The sequence below is a fragment of the Dendrobates tinctorius genome, unplaced genomic scaffold, assembly GCF_039654945.1.
Source record: "Dendrobates tinctorius isolate UK_male_01 unplaced genomic scaffold, ASM3965494v1 ptg000029l, whole genome shotgun sequence".
In the NCBI taxonomy this organism is placed as follows: Eukaryota; Metazoa; Chordata; class Amphibia; order Anura; family Dendrobatidae; genus Dendrobates; species Dendrobates tinctorius.
The window spans coordinates 21,447,566-21,462,844 of NW_027361697.1; the positions used below are offsets into that span (position 1 = coordinate 21,447,566).

Genomic DNA, 15,279 nt, shown 5'->3' on the forward strand with positions numbered 1-15,279 from the left:
AGGACGTGACCGGTTCCCTTTAATTTGCATTTCCAAATGTAACCTGTCGACTAGTGCGTCACTGTTTTTGAAAGAAAGCTGACATGATTGTCCGTTTAGGCTTTTTACCATTGCCAGTATATACAGGCATTTTGCCATATTGCAATATCAATAAATATGTAATATTTTTATTTTTTTTCACAGGCATATTCATTAGTCGATCGTGAAGTCGGGTACTGCCAGGGAAGTGCATTTATTGTAGGTCTTCTTCTTATGCAAGTAAGTCCAGAAGTGCAATAATATTTCGCAGTCACCCAACAAATCTAAATCTGCTCGATTGGCTGGAAACCTGGTCGTTCATGCTTCAGAAATGTTCTAAGTCTAGCTTCAGACAAGCGTTTTGGCCCGCACGGCCGCCGCTAAGCCCCGCCCCCTCCGGTCATCTCCTCCTAGTGTCGCACATCACTGCATGTGATCTGCACACCCTATCTTTAGCATAGGGTGCGCTAGTAGGATTTTGCGTGCGCTGCGCCCTTTTAACGGTGCGCCGAACACACCGTGTTGCATTTTGATGAGCTTGGAGCACCGTCAAAAGGGAGAAGCGCACGCAAAATTCTGCTAGCGCACGGCCAGCGCACTCTATGCTAAAGATAGGGTGTGAAGATTGCATGCAGCGATGTGCGACACTAGGAGGAGAAGATCGGAGGGGGCGGGGTTTAGCGGCAACCGTGCGCTGCGGGCTAAAACGCTAGTCTGAAGCTAGCCTTAGTTACGCGTGACCTAAACGGTGCAATTATCTATTTTTATGTTTTTAAAAGATACAATTTAAATATTGAAATCAAACGGTCTTCATACAAGTAATGCAAGTGTCCAATACTTCAGAGAAGAGAATTAATTTTTCTATGACATTTGGCTCTTCTTGCACGGGCACATCTGTTGTGTATCGCCCATCTTACACCGTTCCTGCCATTTAGGCATTAACGCAGCTGATGCCATTTTGACACATTCTAGACGTTTTGCAACAATCTATAATCTTTTTTTAATAAATGTATAAAGCACAAATTGGGGTTGTCTGGGATCGGTGATACCTTGTTGATTGTTGCAGGTCCCAACATTTGTTCTAGATCAGTTGGTGCAACGGGTCACTTTTAGCTCCATTAGAATGGGGCAGAAGTGCACGTGTGACCCCTGCTCCATTTATTCCCTATGGGACTGATGAGCTGTGCTTTTTTTCGGCAGTTCCATGGAGAATCTGACCTGCCGCTCTATTTAGTAGTTGCGATAAAATTTCCTGTCCCAAACAACCATCAATCAGCAACTTCTCACCTGTCCTGTGGATTTCTGGTCCATGTAGCCAGACCTTTAGTCTAAGGTGCTTGGCGACTTCCTGATAATATCGGCCAGTCCCTCTAATTTTTGTATAATGAATATAGGAGTCTTTACTCCGTTTGGCTAATTCTGACTAGATTTATTACTATCCTCCTCAATGTATAAAGAATCCTAATTAAGCAGGCATAGATCATGTTCCTGGTTTATTTTTCTTGGTCTCTTTGCTCTCTGTTCCCTCTAGATGCCAGAAGAAGAAGCATTTTGTGTCTTTGTAAAGTTAATGCAGGACTATCGTCTTCGGGAGCTCTTTAAACCCAGCATGGCTGAGCTGGGCCTGTGCATGTACCAGTTTGAGTGCATGATTCAGGTGAGGTTCACACTCGTCCACTTAAATTCCAGGATAAAATCACCGGCTCTGCTGGAACGCGGCTTGCACCTCCTTCTAGTTTTATTTTTTATACACTGCTCCATCAAAACACCAAGATGACTGTGAAATTATTGCAACTATAAACTTTTTTGAGCTTCTTTCTGAACTTGTCTGAGCAATTCTATAGTCTATGGCCAATGGCAATGATGGGTCAGCAATGACTGAGAGCCACACTTCTGGCTGACGCCACCATATCCCGTCCCTTGATTACCGGGCACAGCTTGGTACTTTTGGTAGTAGCTGTGCCTAGTGTGACATTGAGTCTCATTCCCTTGAATGAGACTGAATTATACTGAGCAGTAATAGTTACATCTAGAGTTGAGCGACTTTGGTCGGATCGGGTTTCGTGAAACCCGACTGAAACAAAATTTGTTTCAGATGAAACTGGTCCGACTAGGGCAAAAAAAGTCGGAGTTTCGTCCAAAACCCGACCCCAATGAAAGTCAATGGGGAATAAAAGTCGGCATTGAGCGGATGACATTCATCCACTCAATGCCGACTTTTATTCCCCATTGACTTACATTGGGGTCGGGTTTTGGACGAAACTCCGACTTTTTTTGCCCTAGTCGGACCAGTTTCGTCCGACTCAAATTTTGTTTTAGTCGGGTTTCACGAAATCCGATCTGACCAAAGTTGCTCAACTCTAGTTACATCCATTACAACATGAGCAATACTGTGCCAAGTGCACCCTGCAGGGAATAAGGTCTGTTATAGGGTCTGGTTGGGGCTAGAAAGTCGCCATCACTTGGATTATCCCTGCCTTGCTACTGTTGTCCCATGATACCTCTTTACAGTTCTTTTTCTTTCAAAACTGCTATAAGTTCTGTACCCCTTTAAGAAGCCGTACTTAATGGTGGTTCTTAAATGGGTAAAATTGCAAAGCTGCTTGACTTTACAATATACTCATTAAAAATACTCGGCGTTCTCATTGCTTAGGTTATTGCTCACTGCCACAGTTTCTGGTGATCAGTCTTCTAGAGGAGTGCAGCGCTTACAAGCCCTTTACAGTAGAGCTTGTTAGCGCTGGTCTGAAGCGGACAGGATTTCTGGATCCGGCCAGCTCCAGTGTACTTGTACAACTCTGATGCAGCAGAGAGTGCACGGGTGAGGCCGGCACTGCAACCGTGCCGCTGGTCTGCACAGTCTGTGGCTTCACAAATCACTTACAGTGACAATTCTATAATATAATGCTCTTATTAATTGTAGTGGGGTATGACTGTTACCTGCTATTGATGGTCACCAGTACTTTCTTTCTTACAGGAACAGCTGCCGGAGCTATTTGTGCACTTTCAAGCCCAGAGTTTTCATACCTCTATGTATGCGTCTTCGTGGTTTTTGACTATTTTTCTTACAAGTTTCCCACTACCAATCGCCACAAGAATATTTGATATATTTATGTCTGAGGTAAGAATCATAATGGGAAAAAAACAAACAAAACACACATCCTTTATTCCTTCACCTCCTCATATGTTCACGTTTTGACCAGAATACTATTGGAGAAGGGGTCTAATTTCAGCAGTCCAAATACTACCAGTTAATAGACCTCGTAGAGGGAAGGCCGCTGCTCTAATCTCTATTCACGGGGCTGAGAAAGGCCATTGTGTGCAGGAGAGAGCCATGTCATGCAGTATATGGATAGTCATTCATGGGATGTAGCTGGCACGTAGTACTACCTGTGTGCTGGACTGCATGGGAAATGCATGGTGAGTCAGAGCTTCCCTGGAGAGAATCTTATCCGAGTTAAAGGGTTTTTCCCACTTAGGCCGGCCTCATACTAGCGAGAAATACGGACGAGTGCTATGCGTGAAAAAACACACTGCACTCGGACCATTGTTAATCTACGGTGCCGCTCCCATCAGCCGTTTTTTTTTTTTTTTTTTCCTCTGCAATATTATATGGGCTGAGAAAATCGCAGCATGCTGCGATAGTCAGCGTATTACGCCCGTAATACGCCAATGCAAGTCTATGGGAGGAATAAAAATGCGGATTACACACGGATCATACGTGTGACTTGCGAGAAATACGCACCTGTGTCCTTTAACAAAAGCCGGCAATTCAGTTCACAATACAGTAAAATCACACTGACATGTTTAATAAAGAATAGAAAGAATGGATATATACACATAGAAAAAAAAATTGGATATACAATGCCTACAAGTAGTATTCAACCCCCTGCAGATTTAGCAGGTTTACACATTCGGAATTAACTTGGCATTGTGACATTTGGACTGTAGATCAGCCTGGAAGTGTGAAATGCACTGCAGCAAAAAAGAATGTTATTTCTTTGTTTAATTTTTTTTTAAATTGTGAAAAGTTTATTCAGAGGGTCATTTATTATTCAACCCCTCAAACCACCAGAATTCTGTTTGGTTCCCTAAAGTATTAAGAAGTATTTCAGGCACAAAGAACAATGAGCTTCACATGTTTGGATTAATTATCTCTTTTTCCAGCCTTTTCTGACTATTTAAGACCCTCCCCAAACTTGTGAACAGCACTCATACATGGTCAACATGGGAAAGACAAAGGAGCATTCCAAGGCCATCAGAGACCAGATCGTGGAGGGTCACAAGGCTGGCAAGGGGTACAAAACCCTTTCCAAGGAGTTGGGCCTACCTGTCTCCACTGTTGGGAGCATCATCCGGAAGTGGAAGGCTTATGGAACTACTGTTAGCCTTCCACGGCCTGGACAGCCTTTGAAAGTTTCCTCCCGTGCCGAGGCCAGGCTTGTCCGAAGAGTCAAGGCTAACCCAAGGACAACAAGGAAGGAGCTCCGGGAAGATCTCATGCCAGTGGGGACATTGGTTTCAGTCAATACCATAAGTAACGTACTCCACCGCAATGGTCTCCATTCCAGACGAGCCCGTAATGTACCTTTACTTTCAAAGCGTCATGTCAAGGCTTGTCTACAGTTTGCTCATGATCACTTGGAGGACTCTGAGACAGACTGGTTCAAGGTTCTCTGGTCTGATGAGACTAAGATCGAGATCTTTGGTGCCAACCACACACGTGACGTTTGGAGACTGGATGGCACTGCATACGACCCCAAGAATACCATCCCTACAGTCAAGCATGGTGGTGGCAGCATCATGCTGTGGGGCTGTTTCTCAGCCAAGGGGCCTGGCCATCTGGTCCGCATCCATGGGAAGATGGATAGCACAGCCTACCTGGAGATTTTGGCCAAGAACCTCTGCTCCTCCATCAAGGATCTTAAGATGGGTCGTCATTTCATCTTCCAACAAGACAACGACCCAAAGCACACAGCCAAGAAAACCAAGGCCTGGTTCAAGAGGGAAAAAATCAAGGTGTTGCAGTGGCCTAGTAAGTCTCCTGACCTTAACCCAATTGAAAACTTGTGGAAGGAGCTCAAGATTAAAGTCCACATGAGACACCCAAAGAACCTAGATAACTTGGAGAAGATCTGCATGGAGGAGTGGGCCAAGATAACTTCAGAGACCTGTGCCGGCCTGATCAGGTCTTATAAAAGACGATTATTAGCTGTAATTGCAAACAAGGGTTATTCCACAAAATATTAAACCTAGGGGTTGAATAATAATTGACCCACACTTTTATGTTTAAAATTTACTAAAATTTAACTGAGCAACATAACTTTTTGGTTTGTAAGATTTATGCATCTGTTAATAAATCCTGCTCTTGTGTGAAGTTTGAAGGCTCTAACTTATTTGCATCTTATCAAACCTGCTAAATCTGCAGGGGGTTGAATACTACTTGTAGGCACTGTGTATAAGTGTATGTATGTATGTGTATATATATATATATATATATTAATACATATATATACAGTGTGTATGTGTATATACTCGAGTATAGGCCGACCCCCCCCCCCCCTAATTTTGCCACAAAAAACTGGGAAAACTTATTGACTCAAGTATAAGCCTAGGGTGGGAAATGCTCCATAGATTATTCCCCCATATGGTGTCCCCAGAAGAAGCTCCATAGATTATTCCCACATATGCTGACCCCATAAGAAGCTCCTTAGATTATTCCCCCATATGCTGCCCCCATAAGAAGCTCCTTAGATTATTCCCCCATATGCTGCCCCCATAAGAAGCTCCATAGATTATTCCCCCATATGCTGCCCCCATAAGAACCTCCTTAGATTATTCCCCCAAATGCTGCCCCCATAAGATCCTCCTTAGATTATTCCCCCAAATGCTGACCCCATAAGAAGCTCATTAGATTATTCCCCCATGTGCTGCTGCATGTAAAAATAAAAAAATGACATACTCGCCTCTCCGTCGCTGGGTGTCAGATACTCACCTGTCCTGCGTCCATGGCTGCTCACCGCTATCTGCCACGTCATCAGTCAGTGTTCAGACTGCAGGGGGCGCGGCGCGCACTATTCACGTCACCACGCCCTCTGCTGTCTGAAGTCACTGATGACAGACAGCAGCAAGCAGCCATGGACGCAGGACAGGTGAGTATCGCTGTACTTACCCGTCCTGACGCTGTGTCTTGAGCCCCCAGCTTCTCCACGCTCTCTCTTCCTGCGTTCAGCAGTCAGGTGATACTGCTCATTAAAACTCATGAATATGCGCATATTCATGAGTTTTAATGAGCGGTACCACGTGACCGCTGAACGCAAGAAGAGAGAGCACGGGGAGAAGCTGGGGGCTCAAGAGACAGCGTCAGGACGGGTAAGTATGACCTGACACCCCCGCCCCCCCCTCCGACCCCCCGGTGTATGACTCGAATATAAGCTGCGAGGGGGGGGACTTTCAGCCCCCCAAAAAATGGGCTGAAAATCTCGGCTTATATTCGAGTATATACGGTGTGTGTGTGTATGTGTATGTATGTATGTGTGTATATATATATATATATATATATATATATATATATATATATATATATATATATATATATATATATATATATATGTGTGTGTGTGTATATGTGTATGTGTGTGTATATGTATATATATATGTATATATATGTATATATATATATATATATATATATATATATATATATATATATATATATATATATATATACATATACACACACATACATATATACACACACACACATATATATATATATATATATATATATATATATATATATAATGGACCGTATTTTTATACGTTGTGTCTGACTCCGGCCTAACAAAGTAAATTTTAATCTACATTTTAATCAATAGATCTTGGAATAATAATAATTTCCACAATTGAATGTGTGTAAAAAAAAAAAAAAAAATGTTCCTGTGCTGAGATAATCTTATAAATGTGCCCCTGCTGTGTACTGTGTAATGGCCGTGTCTGACCGTACAGGAACATGGTCTGATCATACCACATCCCCTGGGCAGGGGAGGAGGCGAAAGAGGATACAGACAGGACAGGATGGGATCACAACTATCGTTTTATTTTGTGAGGTAAAATATCTCCCTGCCTATTTTTCATCAATGTTTTACCTAACAATCAGCTGTGATCCCATGCTGTCCTGCCTGTATCCTCTTTTGCTTCCCTCCCCTGCCCAGGAGCTGTGATATGATCAGACACAGTACACAGCAGGGGCACATTTATAAGATTATCTCCTCACAGGAACATTTTATTTACACACATCCAATTGTGGAAATTATTCAAAGATCTGTTCATTAAAATTAACTTTGTTAGTGGGAAAACCCCTTTAACTCCATTCAGATAGTGGGTTTTCTCAGTGATGAGATTTATTTATTTATTTATTTTTTTTCAAGGAAAGCAGTGATCAGCCAGACATTTCCACAGGAGGAAAGTAATATTACATGTCTCGTTCACGTGCAGTATTACAGAGCGGCTCATGTTGAAGATGGCATCTGAGTAGAGGAGCAAACTATCGCCCCCTCTGACTCCCGTACACACTACTATGGAATATCAGCAGGGGGCGCTTTCTGGGTGCTCCCTTTAATAATACCAAAGTGGTGCAAGTAAAATAAGAAGCACTTTAAACTTGCATAAAGTAAAAATGTCTTGACTGCTGTGTGTATATTTGTTCTCAATGAGCATCTCGGTAATAATCCTCCACTCTTTAATTTCCAGGGATTAGAAATAGTTTTTCGAGTCGGCCTTGCTGTTCTTCAGATGAACCAGGCAGAATTAATGCAGCTGGATATGGAAGGGATGTTACAGGTAATTAATTGCGATTATACCTGCAGATGTTTTTTAATGAAATGATCTGAATACCCAATAAAGAATTCTGTAAGTTTCCATGGTGGCTCAGTGGTTAGCACTGTTGTTTTGCAGCTCTAGATTCTTGGTGTTAAGTCCCACCGTGGACAACATCTGCAAGGAGTTTGTGCACTTTCCTAGTGTTTGTGTGGATATCCTCCGAGTTCTGATTTTCCTCCCACACTAGTTCAAGGACATACTGATGGGGAATTTAAATTGTATGCCGCAGTTGGAGCAGTGATGTATGTAAAGCGCTGCAGAATGTTGGAGCTATAACATATCACAAGCATGATATATCACAAGCATAATATAAAAATTTCTACAGTCATCTATGAAATGTTATCTTGTGCCTTTGAAGAATTTTCTGCTGATCTCTGCTTTGGTGTGAAGGATGTCTGTTTTCTCTCTTACAACACAAAAGTCCCAAATTAAATCTCAAGGACAAAAACTCAAAAATACGATTAAACCAAAACAAAGGAAGGGAGTCTATGAATTACCACCAAAGAGTATAATCCAAAAAGGTAGAATTTTATTGAAACATTCACAATCTAAAACTGGTAATACCACACTGCTGGACACCAATTGAACAGGAACAAGTGTTATCTATGAAATACAATTATATAAGACAAATTAACAGATCCAGCTAAGTACAGCTGGTTGTATGGGATGACACAAATGTCCCTGCCGCCCCAAAGCACTTTTCGTAATAGACTTCTTCAGGAGGCGCCTCCTGAAGAAGTCTAGTATGAAATGTGCGTTGGGGCAGTAGGGACATTTGTGCCATCCCATACAACCGGTTAAGTTTATGCTTTCGGATCCTATATGTGTGCATTGCATTTCTAACCCTTTGTGGGATTCATATTGGTCGTTTAATAGCTAATAGCACTTTTAGTGCAATCAGCATCTAGCACTGTAGGACTTTATTTTGCTGGTATTTGTACATGTCTGTGTAGTTTTACTTATTAGCCTAATTTGGGTCATTAGGGCTCTTTTGGTCACTTTGGCAATTGATCATTTTTAGTCTTGCTTTAGTAATTTATTCCATCATTAAAGTATCTACTTGCACATTGCACTTTACTCTAATTTTTTGCTGCTATTGTGTATACTATATTGGGGTACATATGGAGTTGTACTTATCTGGCTCTGTAACCTGTTTTCTCTCTTGCAGCACTTTCAGAAGGTCATTCCACATCAGTTTGATGGTGGTCCTGAGAAACTAATTCAAGCTGCCTATCAAGTGAAATACAATGCAAAAAAGATGAAAAAGTAAGTGATTTAGCGGCAGCAGGCATGTACAGTTCCAAGTTAAGTACAAAGCTTAGAGGTACTTAGGGACATTGGCCATGACGGACAGTCTCGTGGCCATAGCTCACGTTATGCCACTGCTACGTCACACCATAATGTATTTCTATGTGGTTGCATTGTCACCAACATGTTGCAACACCACATCAAAGAAAAAAAGAAAATGTAGCATACAAAGCATGGAAGTGCATGACTGTACTTTTCATATTGACGAACAAGAACTTTAGTGATGGCCAGGGGATTGGACATTTTTATAGCCGTTTTTTAACAGTGGTTTATAAGTAGTGATTGACACACAGATGCTATATAAAATATACTTTGCTCCTGGTTTGGTGCCGCAGCTCCACTCTGAGCCCTGTGTCCTCGCTCGTCCTGCAATTCTCCTATAACTGTATGGATCTTGCGCAATAGTTAATATATATTGTGATCATATTTGTATCTGATGGTAAGAAAACCCTTTTTAAAAGAGAGGAGGAAACATTAGAATGGAAAAAAAAATAAAATATCCAGTGATCAATTAGTGTTACCACGTACTATATGATAAATCCAAATGGAATTCGTAGTTAGCGGCAGCGTGGAATATAACTACGAATTCCCTTTGGATTTATCATTTCTTCTGGTCATTGAAGACCAGTGGATCTACAGCAGCCGCTACCTACACGCTTTTATCTCATCCCAACCAGGTGAGCATATTTCAAGATATACTGTCCTCTGTAACGTGGATAAGACCCTATTGCGCTTTGTCCCCCCCCCCTTTTTTTTTTTTGTGCACCACGTACTATATGACATAGCTACCCGATAGACTTGCACCTAGCACAGCGGGTATGTGTACATTTTAAATTGCCTAATTAAAGTTATGCTCTATAATCCAATCAGGTCGGTGACTGTATTTAATATTGTGGATCTACACTAATATTGCAGGTTGATATCTGTGCAGCTGAAGCTTGGTTGTAAGCCTGCTTCACAGGTTTTCAATAAATTGCTATAATGTATCTCCAATTTTTAGTCTATGTTCACACAGAGTTGGTTGACATGGATTTCTCTGGCTGGAACAAATAAGTGTTAGACAGAATTTTTTATTTTTTTTTTATTTTAAAGCAATGGTCCTTTTTTCAGCTTCAATGGATTCCATGACAAAACCTAAGGAAAAAAGAGAATGTACCCTGTAGTAAGCAAATAGTATGAGTAAATTACATAGGGTATCTGGGTAACACTACTTTGATTTAAAAAAAAAAACAAAAAAAAAAAACATACAAGTTATCCCACCACAACAAGGTGCACCCAATTGGGAAAGTCCTATCTGTTATTAAAAGGTCACCTTGTGTCACCCAACCTCTATATTCCAAAGACATACTGATAGGGAATTTAGATTGTGAGTCCCAATAGGGACAGTGATGATGTGTGTAAAGTGCCGTATGTAGGCAAAGCAAAAAAATAATATAGATGAGGTCAGAGCAGGGTCGGCATCCGAATATTCAGACCCCTTCCCATGGTAAGCTATATAAATGAAATGCCTAGCTCAAGAAGGGAGGGCATACCCCTGTTTGTACAAAGTACAAGAAACTACTGCAAAACCAAAGAAATGAACTGGAGCATAAGTTGGTATATTTGCAATGTGTAAGAGTACGGACCAAACCTGAGAAACAAAATGAGCAATATATACCCTCTAGTAAGTGGATGGTAATAGGACATGTATATAACATAGGATACTTCGTTAACACTATTTTGATCAGTTGAGTTTAATGGTCAAATTTACACCATTTCTTTTAAACAAAAATGTACATTTCTTTGTCAATGTGAAAAAAAAACACTTGCATTTTAGAGCAGAATCCACTCCATTTAAAAAACAAACATGTCCTTAGTTTTTCCTCATTATTTTTTTTTTTTTTTTTGTGTTTTTAGATGCCAGCAGCAATATTAACATTATTGCCATCTAACTTATTAATGACTGCTGTTCTATTTAGTTAGTACAGAGCTATGATTGTGTCCTCTGGACTAAATGGACAGAAGCGGCGTCAGTCACTCATAATTGACCTTGGTGACCTTTTGGAAGAAACAAAAATTGGCTCTAACTAATCCATTGTGATTATTTTTTTTCACATTGCTGTGAATGAGCTGCTGTTGCAGAAAGTTTTAATTTGTCCTCTATCTCGCTTATGATCGCTTATGATGGCTTTCTGCATTTCAGATTGGAAAAAGAGTACACTACAATAAAAACAAAGGAGATGGAAGAGCAAGTTGAAATCAAGGTAAAATGTTGCTACTGATACTGATCATGGTTTTTAATTTATGGAAGGAAGGTGTATTCTGCCTAGCCCAAAAATAAAGATCTGTGGCCTTCACTATTAATACAAAAAGGGCACCGGTCTGAAACTTTTCCAACCCGGGAACCAGAGATGAGCGTGGTTTCAATGGTCGCACGCTGCTCCTCTCTCCTCCTGTTTGAATTCCCTGCTCCTTTGGCCAGCAGGCGTGCGATTCTTCTCCAGCCCATCTCTCAATCTGCGGTGGTATGCGCTGGTTATTGGCCCCGGGCGCGCCGTCGCTAGTGAAAGCAGAGGGACCCTCTCCCTGCGCTTGCTTTCTTCGAGCGCTTCTTCAGCCTATCTCAGGGCTGCTTTCGCTTCAGCCCTGTCAGCATGACATTAACCGCGCCCCCCTCCTTGGGTCAAAGCCAATCGCGCGGTACAGCAACTAAGCCCCGCCCACCGCCAGCGTCTCTTTCCTGTCTTTGCTGAGCATCTTCCTCCCTCTTCTCCGGATCTTTTCCTGGGGGACACAACGCTGTTCTGTCTGCTTCTGAACCTCAGTAGGCTCGACGCTGACTCTCCCTGACACTTGACTTAGCTTCTCCCCCGCAGTTTCATTCAGGTAGTATTTCTACCACAGAGACTTATGCCCAACCCTACAAGGGCTTTCAGTTCTAGACCCACCGCTATTCACTACGCCTGCGCGCGCTGTAGAAAGAAGTGGGCATCAGGTCAGTCGTCTCCCCTCTGCCCGTCCTGCAGCCCTTCCTCCATGTCTGCCCATCAGGAGCACTCCGAGCCCCGGGTGGAGACCACCCCACCCCCTGAGTGGGCCGTGGCGATGTCTCAGTCGGTTTCTGATCTGACAAGTGTCTCAATCGCTGTTCCAGGTCTTAGAGCGGTTACCTCAGTTATCTGCAGACACCTGTGCACCGACCGCCTCTCACGGTGAGTTGCCAGCACCTGACCGCGACCCTCAGACGGACAAGCCGGGTAGGGGCTCTAGGAAGCGGGTCCTGTCTGGCTCTTCTTCCAGTTCGCAGGGTCCCTCCGCTTCTCTCAGGCTACGCTCTTCGTCTCCATCCTCAACAGACGATCCTAGGTCAGACGACGATTCCCAATCTGGATCTGACTTAGAGGCGGACAACATAGCTAGAACTCGGGATATGGTAGATAGTCTCATATCGGCTATACACCAAACACTCAAGATCAAGGAGGATAAGGCACCCCCGCAGGAATGCTCTCTTTCCTTTAAGAAAGCGAGTCCTCCATCTCGAACCTATCCTAATAACAAAGATTTCGACACTTCCTTAGCCAATCACTGGCAACATCCTGAGAAACGTTTTTCAGGCCGCAAGTACTTAGATGTACTATATCCCTTCGATGCGGATCTAGTCACGAAATGGACCAAAGCTCCCGAGGTAGATCCACCAGTTTCTCGTATTTCCTCTAAGACGGTTCTTTCCCTTCCGGACGGAGCTTCTCTTAAAGACCCAACAGACAGGCAAATGGAGTCGTTGGCTAAGTCAATTTTTGAGGCATCCGGCACCTCCCTCTGTCCTATCTTCGCCTCCGCTTGGGGCATTTCAGCAGCAGCTCCTCGGGACGAGCTGGCAGATTTAGCAGACCAAATTAATCATGCAGGCAAATACCTTTTGGCCGCCTCTTTGGACGCGGCTGGGTGCGTAGCTAGAGCTAACAGCAATATAGTGGCCATACGCCGCATTCATTGGTTGAAGTCTTGGATTGCGGACACCACCTCAAAGAAGTCGCTCACCAACCTGGCATTTCACGGCACTAGGCTCTTTGGCGCCAAGCTGGATCAGATAATCTCGGATGCCACTGGTGGAAAGAGCACTTCTCTTCCCCAGTCCCGCCCTAGGAGGTTCTTTAACAGGAAGGCTTCTCGGCCATTTAGGTCCTTTCGCCCCTTCTCTCCCACAGAAGGTTCATCCCAGCAGGACCGGCATCCTGCTTCCAGAGACCGGAGAATGCCTTCCTATAAGCCGGCTCCCCGCTGGAGATCCAGAGTTCAGCCCTCCAGGTCCTCAGGCTCCCGATCCGGCAGATTTTCATCTAAGTGACAGGTTACCCCCACCTGGAAATCTTTCCAGGGTGGGAGGCAGACTTTCCTCTTTCAAGGACGCATGGCTATCCGTTGTCGACGACACTTGGGTCAGGGAAATCATCACATCCGGATACAAAATCGAGTTTTCTTCCCCCCCAAACAGTCGCTTCTTTCTGTCTCGATCCCCAAGACAGCGATCACAGATTCCAGGGTTCCTTCAGGCCTTCTCTTCCCTCCTTTCCGCCGGGGTCATCGTTCCCGTTCCTACAAACAAACGGTTTTTAGGGTTCTACTCAAATCTCTTCGTAGTCCTGAAAAAGGATGGCTCTCTTCGTCCAATTTTGGACCTCATGTTGCTCAATCGCCACGTGAAGATCCGCCACTTCAAGATGGAGTCTCTGCGTTCGGTAATAGCCTCGATGGAACCCGGAGAGTTTCTCTGCTCTGTAGGCATCCTGTATGTCTATCTCCACATCCCCATTTCTCTGCGGCATCAGAGATACCTCCGCTTTGCAATTCAGGACAGTCACTATCAGTTCACGGCCCTCCCCTTCGGACTAGCCTCCGCTTTCCGTGTCTTTACGAAGGTGATGGCAACAGTCATGGCCATCCTTCGATCTAGAGGGATTCTTATCTTCCTTACCTGGACGATCTCCTGATCAAGGGCTCGTCCCGCCAAGACTGTCTTCACAGTCTTCAGATAACCTTGGATGCCCTCAGCTGCCTCGGATGGATAGTCAACAAGGAGAAGTCCATCCTGCACCCTACCAGGCGTCTGACCTTTTTGGGCATGGAGTTCGACACGAATCTAGCCCGGGTATTTTTACCGAGGGACAAGTTTTCAACCCTTTGCAAAGGGGATCCAGTCCCTACGACGCTCGAGGATCATGTCCCTTCGGTCCTGCATGAGGGTCCTGGGGAAGATGATAGCTTCCATGGTAGCAGTGCCCTTCGCACAATTCCACTCTCGCCCTCTCCAACTGTTCCACCTGTCAGTCTGGGACAAGACCTCGTTTTCTCTGGACCGTCCCATTCTTCCACTCAGTCAGACAATCGCTGACTTGGTGGACATTGCCGGCGTCAGTTCTCCGCGGAAGGTCTTTTCTTCCGCCTCGGTGGCAGGTCATCACCACCGATGCCACTCTCCTAGGATGGGGGGCGGTTTACCATCACAAAACGGCCCAAGGGCGCTGGAACGCCCAGGAAACTCAACTGCCCATCAATCTTCTGGAGATCAGGGCAATCTTCCTTGCTCTCCTTCGTTGGCAGCATCTCCTCGTAGGCAAACCAGTCCGCATTCAATCAGACAACGCCACGGCTGTGGCGTACATAAACCACCAGGGCGGTACTCACAGCAGGCAGGTGATGTCAGAAGTGGCAAGGATCCTGCGCTGGGCAGAACGTCACGTTCCAGCGATCTCCGCCGTTCACATTCCAGGGGTGGAAAATTGGGCAGCCGACTTCTTAAGTCGCCAAGGTCTAGCGTCAGGCGAATGGTCCCTTCATCCCACAGTCTTCAGTCAGATATGCCAGTGTTGGGGCACCCCGGACGTCGATCTCATGGCGTCTCGGATGAACAACAAAGTTCCTCACTTTGTAGCCAGGTCCAGGGATCCTCTAGCCATTGGTTGTGACGCCCTAGTAATTCCGTGGTCCCAGTTCCAACTGCCTTACCTGTTTCCTCCCCTTGCCCTCATCCCAAGAGTGGTCAAAAAGATAGTCAGAGGGCATCCCAGTCATCCTAGTGGCTCCAGACTGGCC

At 44.3% G+C, this 15,279-nt stretch overlaps 1 protein-coding gene across 7 annotated transcripts in view; it reads left to right on the forward strand.

Annotated features, from left to right (window-relative positions):
- Nucleotides 1-15,279, forward strand: part of EVI5 (ecotropic viral integration site 5) — a 141,866-nt gene that overhangs the window by 45,716 nt on the left and 80,871 nt on the right. For all 7 annotated transcript variants that reach the window (XM_073571450.1, XM_073571448.1, XM_073571449.1 and 4 more), the window contains 6 exons: nucleotides 184-258; nucleotides 1,550-1,675; nucleotides 2,996-3,139; nucleotides 7,771-7,860; nucleotides 9,068-9,165; nucleotides 11,390-11,450. In XM_073571450.1, coding sequence (XP_073427551.1) covers nucleotides 184-258; nucleotides 1,550-1,675; nucleotides 2,996-3,139; nucleotides 7,771-7,860; nucleotides 9,068-9,165; nucleotides 11,390-11,450 — 594 coding nt within the window. The remainder of the gene's footprint in view (nucleotides 1-183; nucleotides 259-1,549; nucleotides 1,676-2,995; nucleotides 3,140-7,770; nucleotides 7,861-9,067; nucleotides 9,166-11,389; nucleotides 11,451-15,279) is intronic.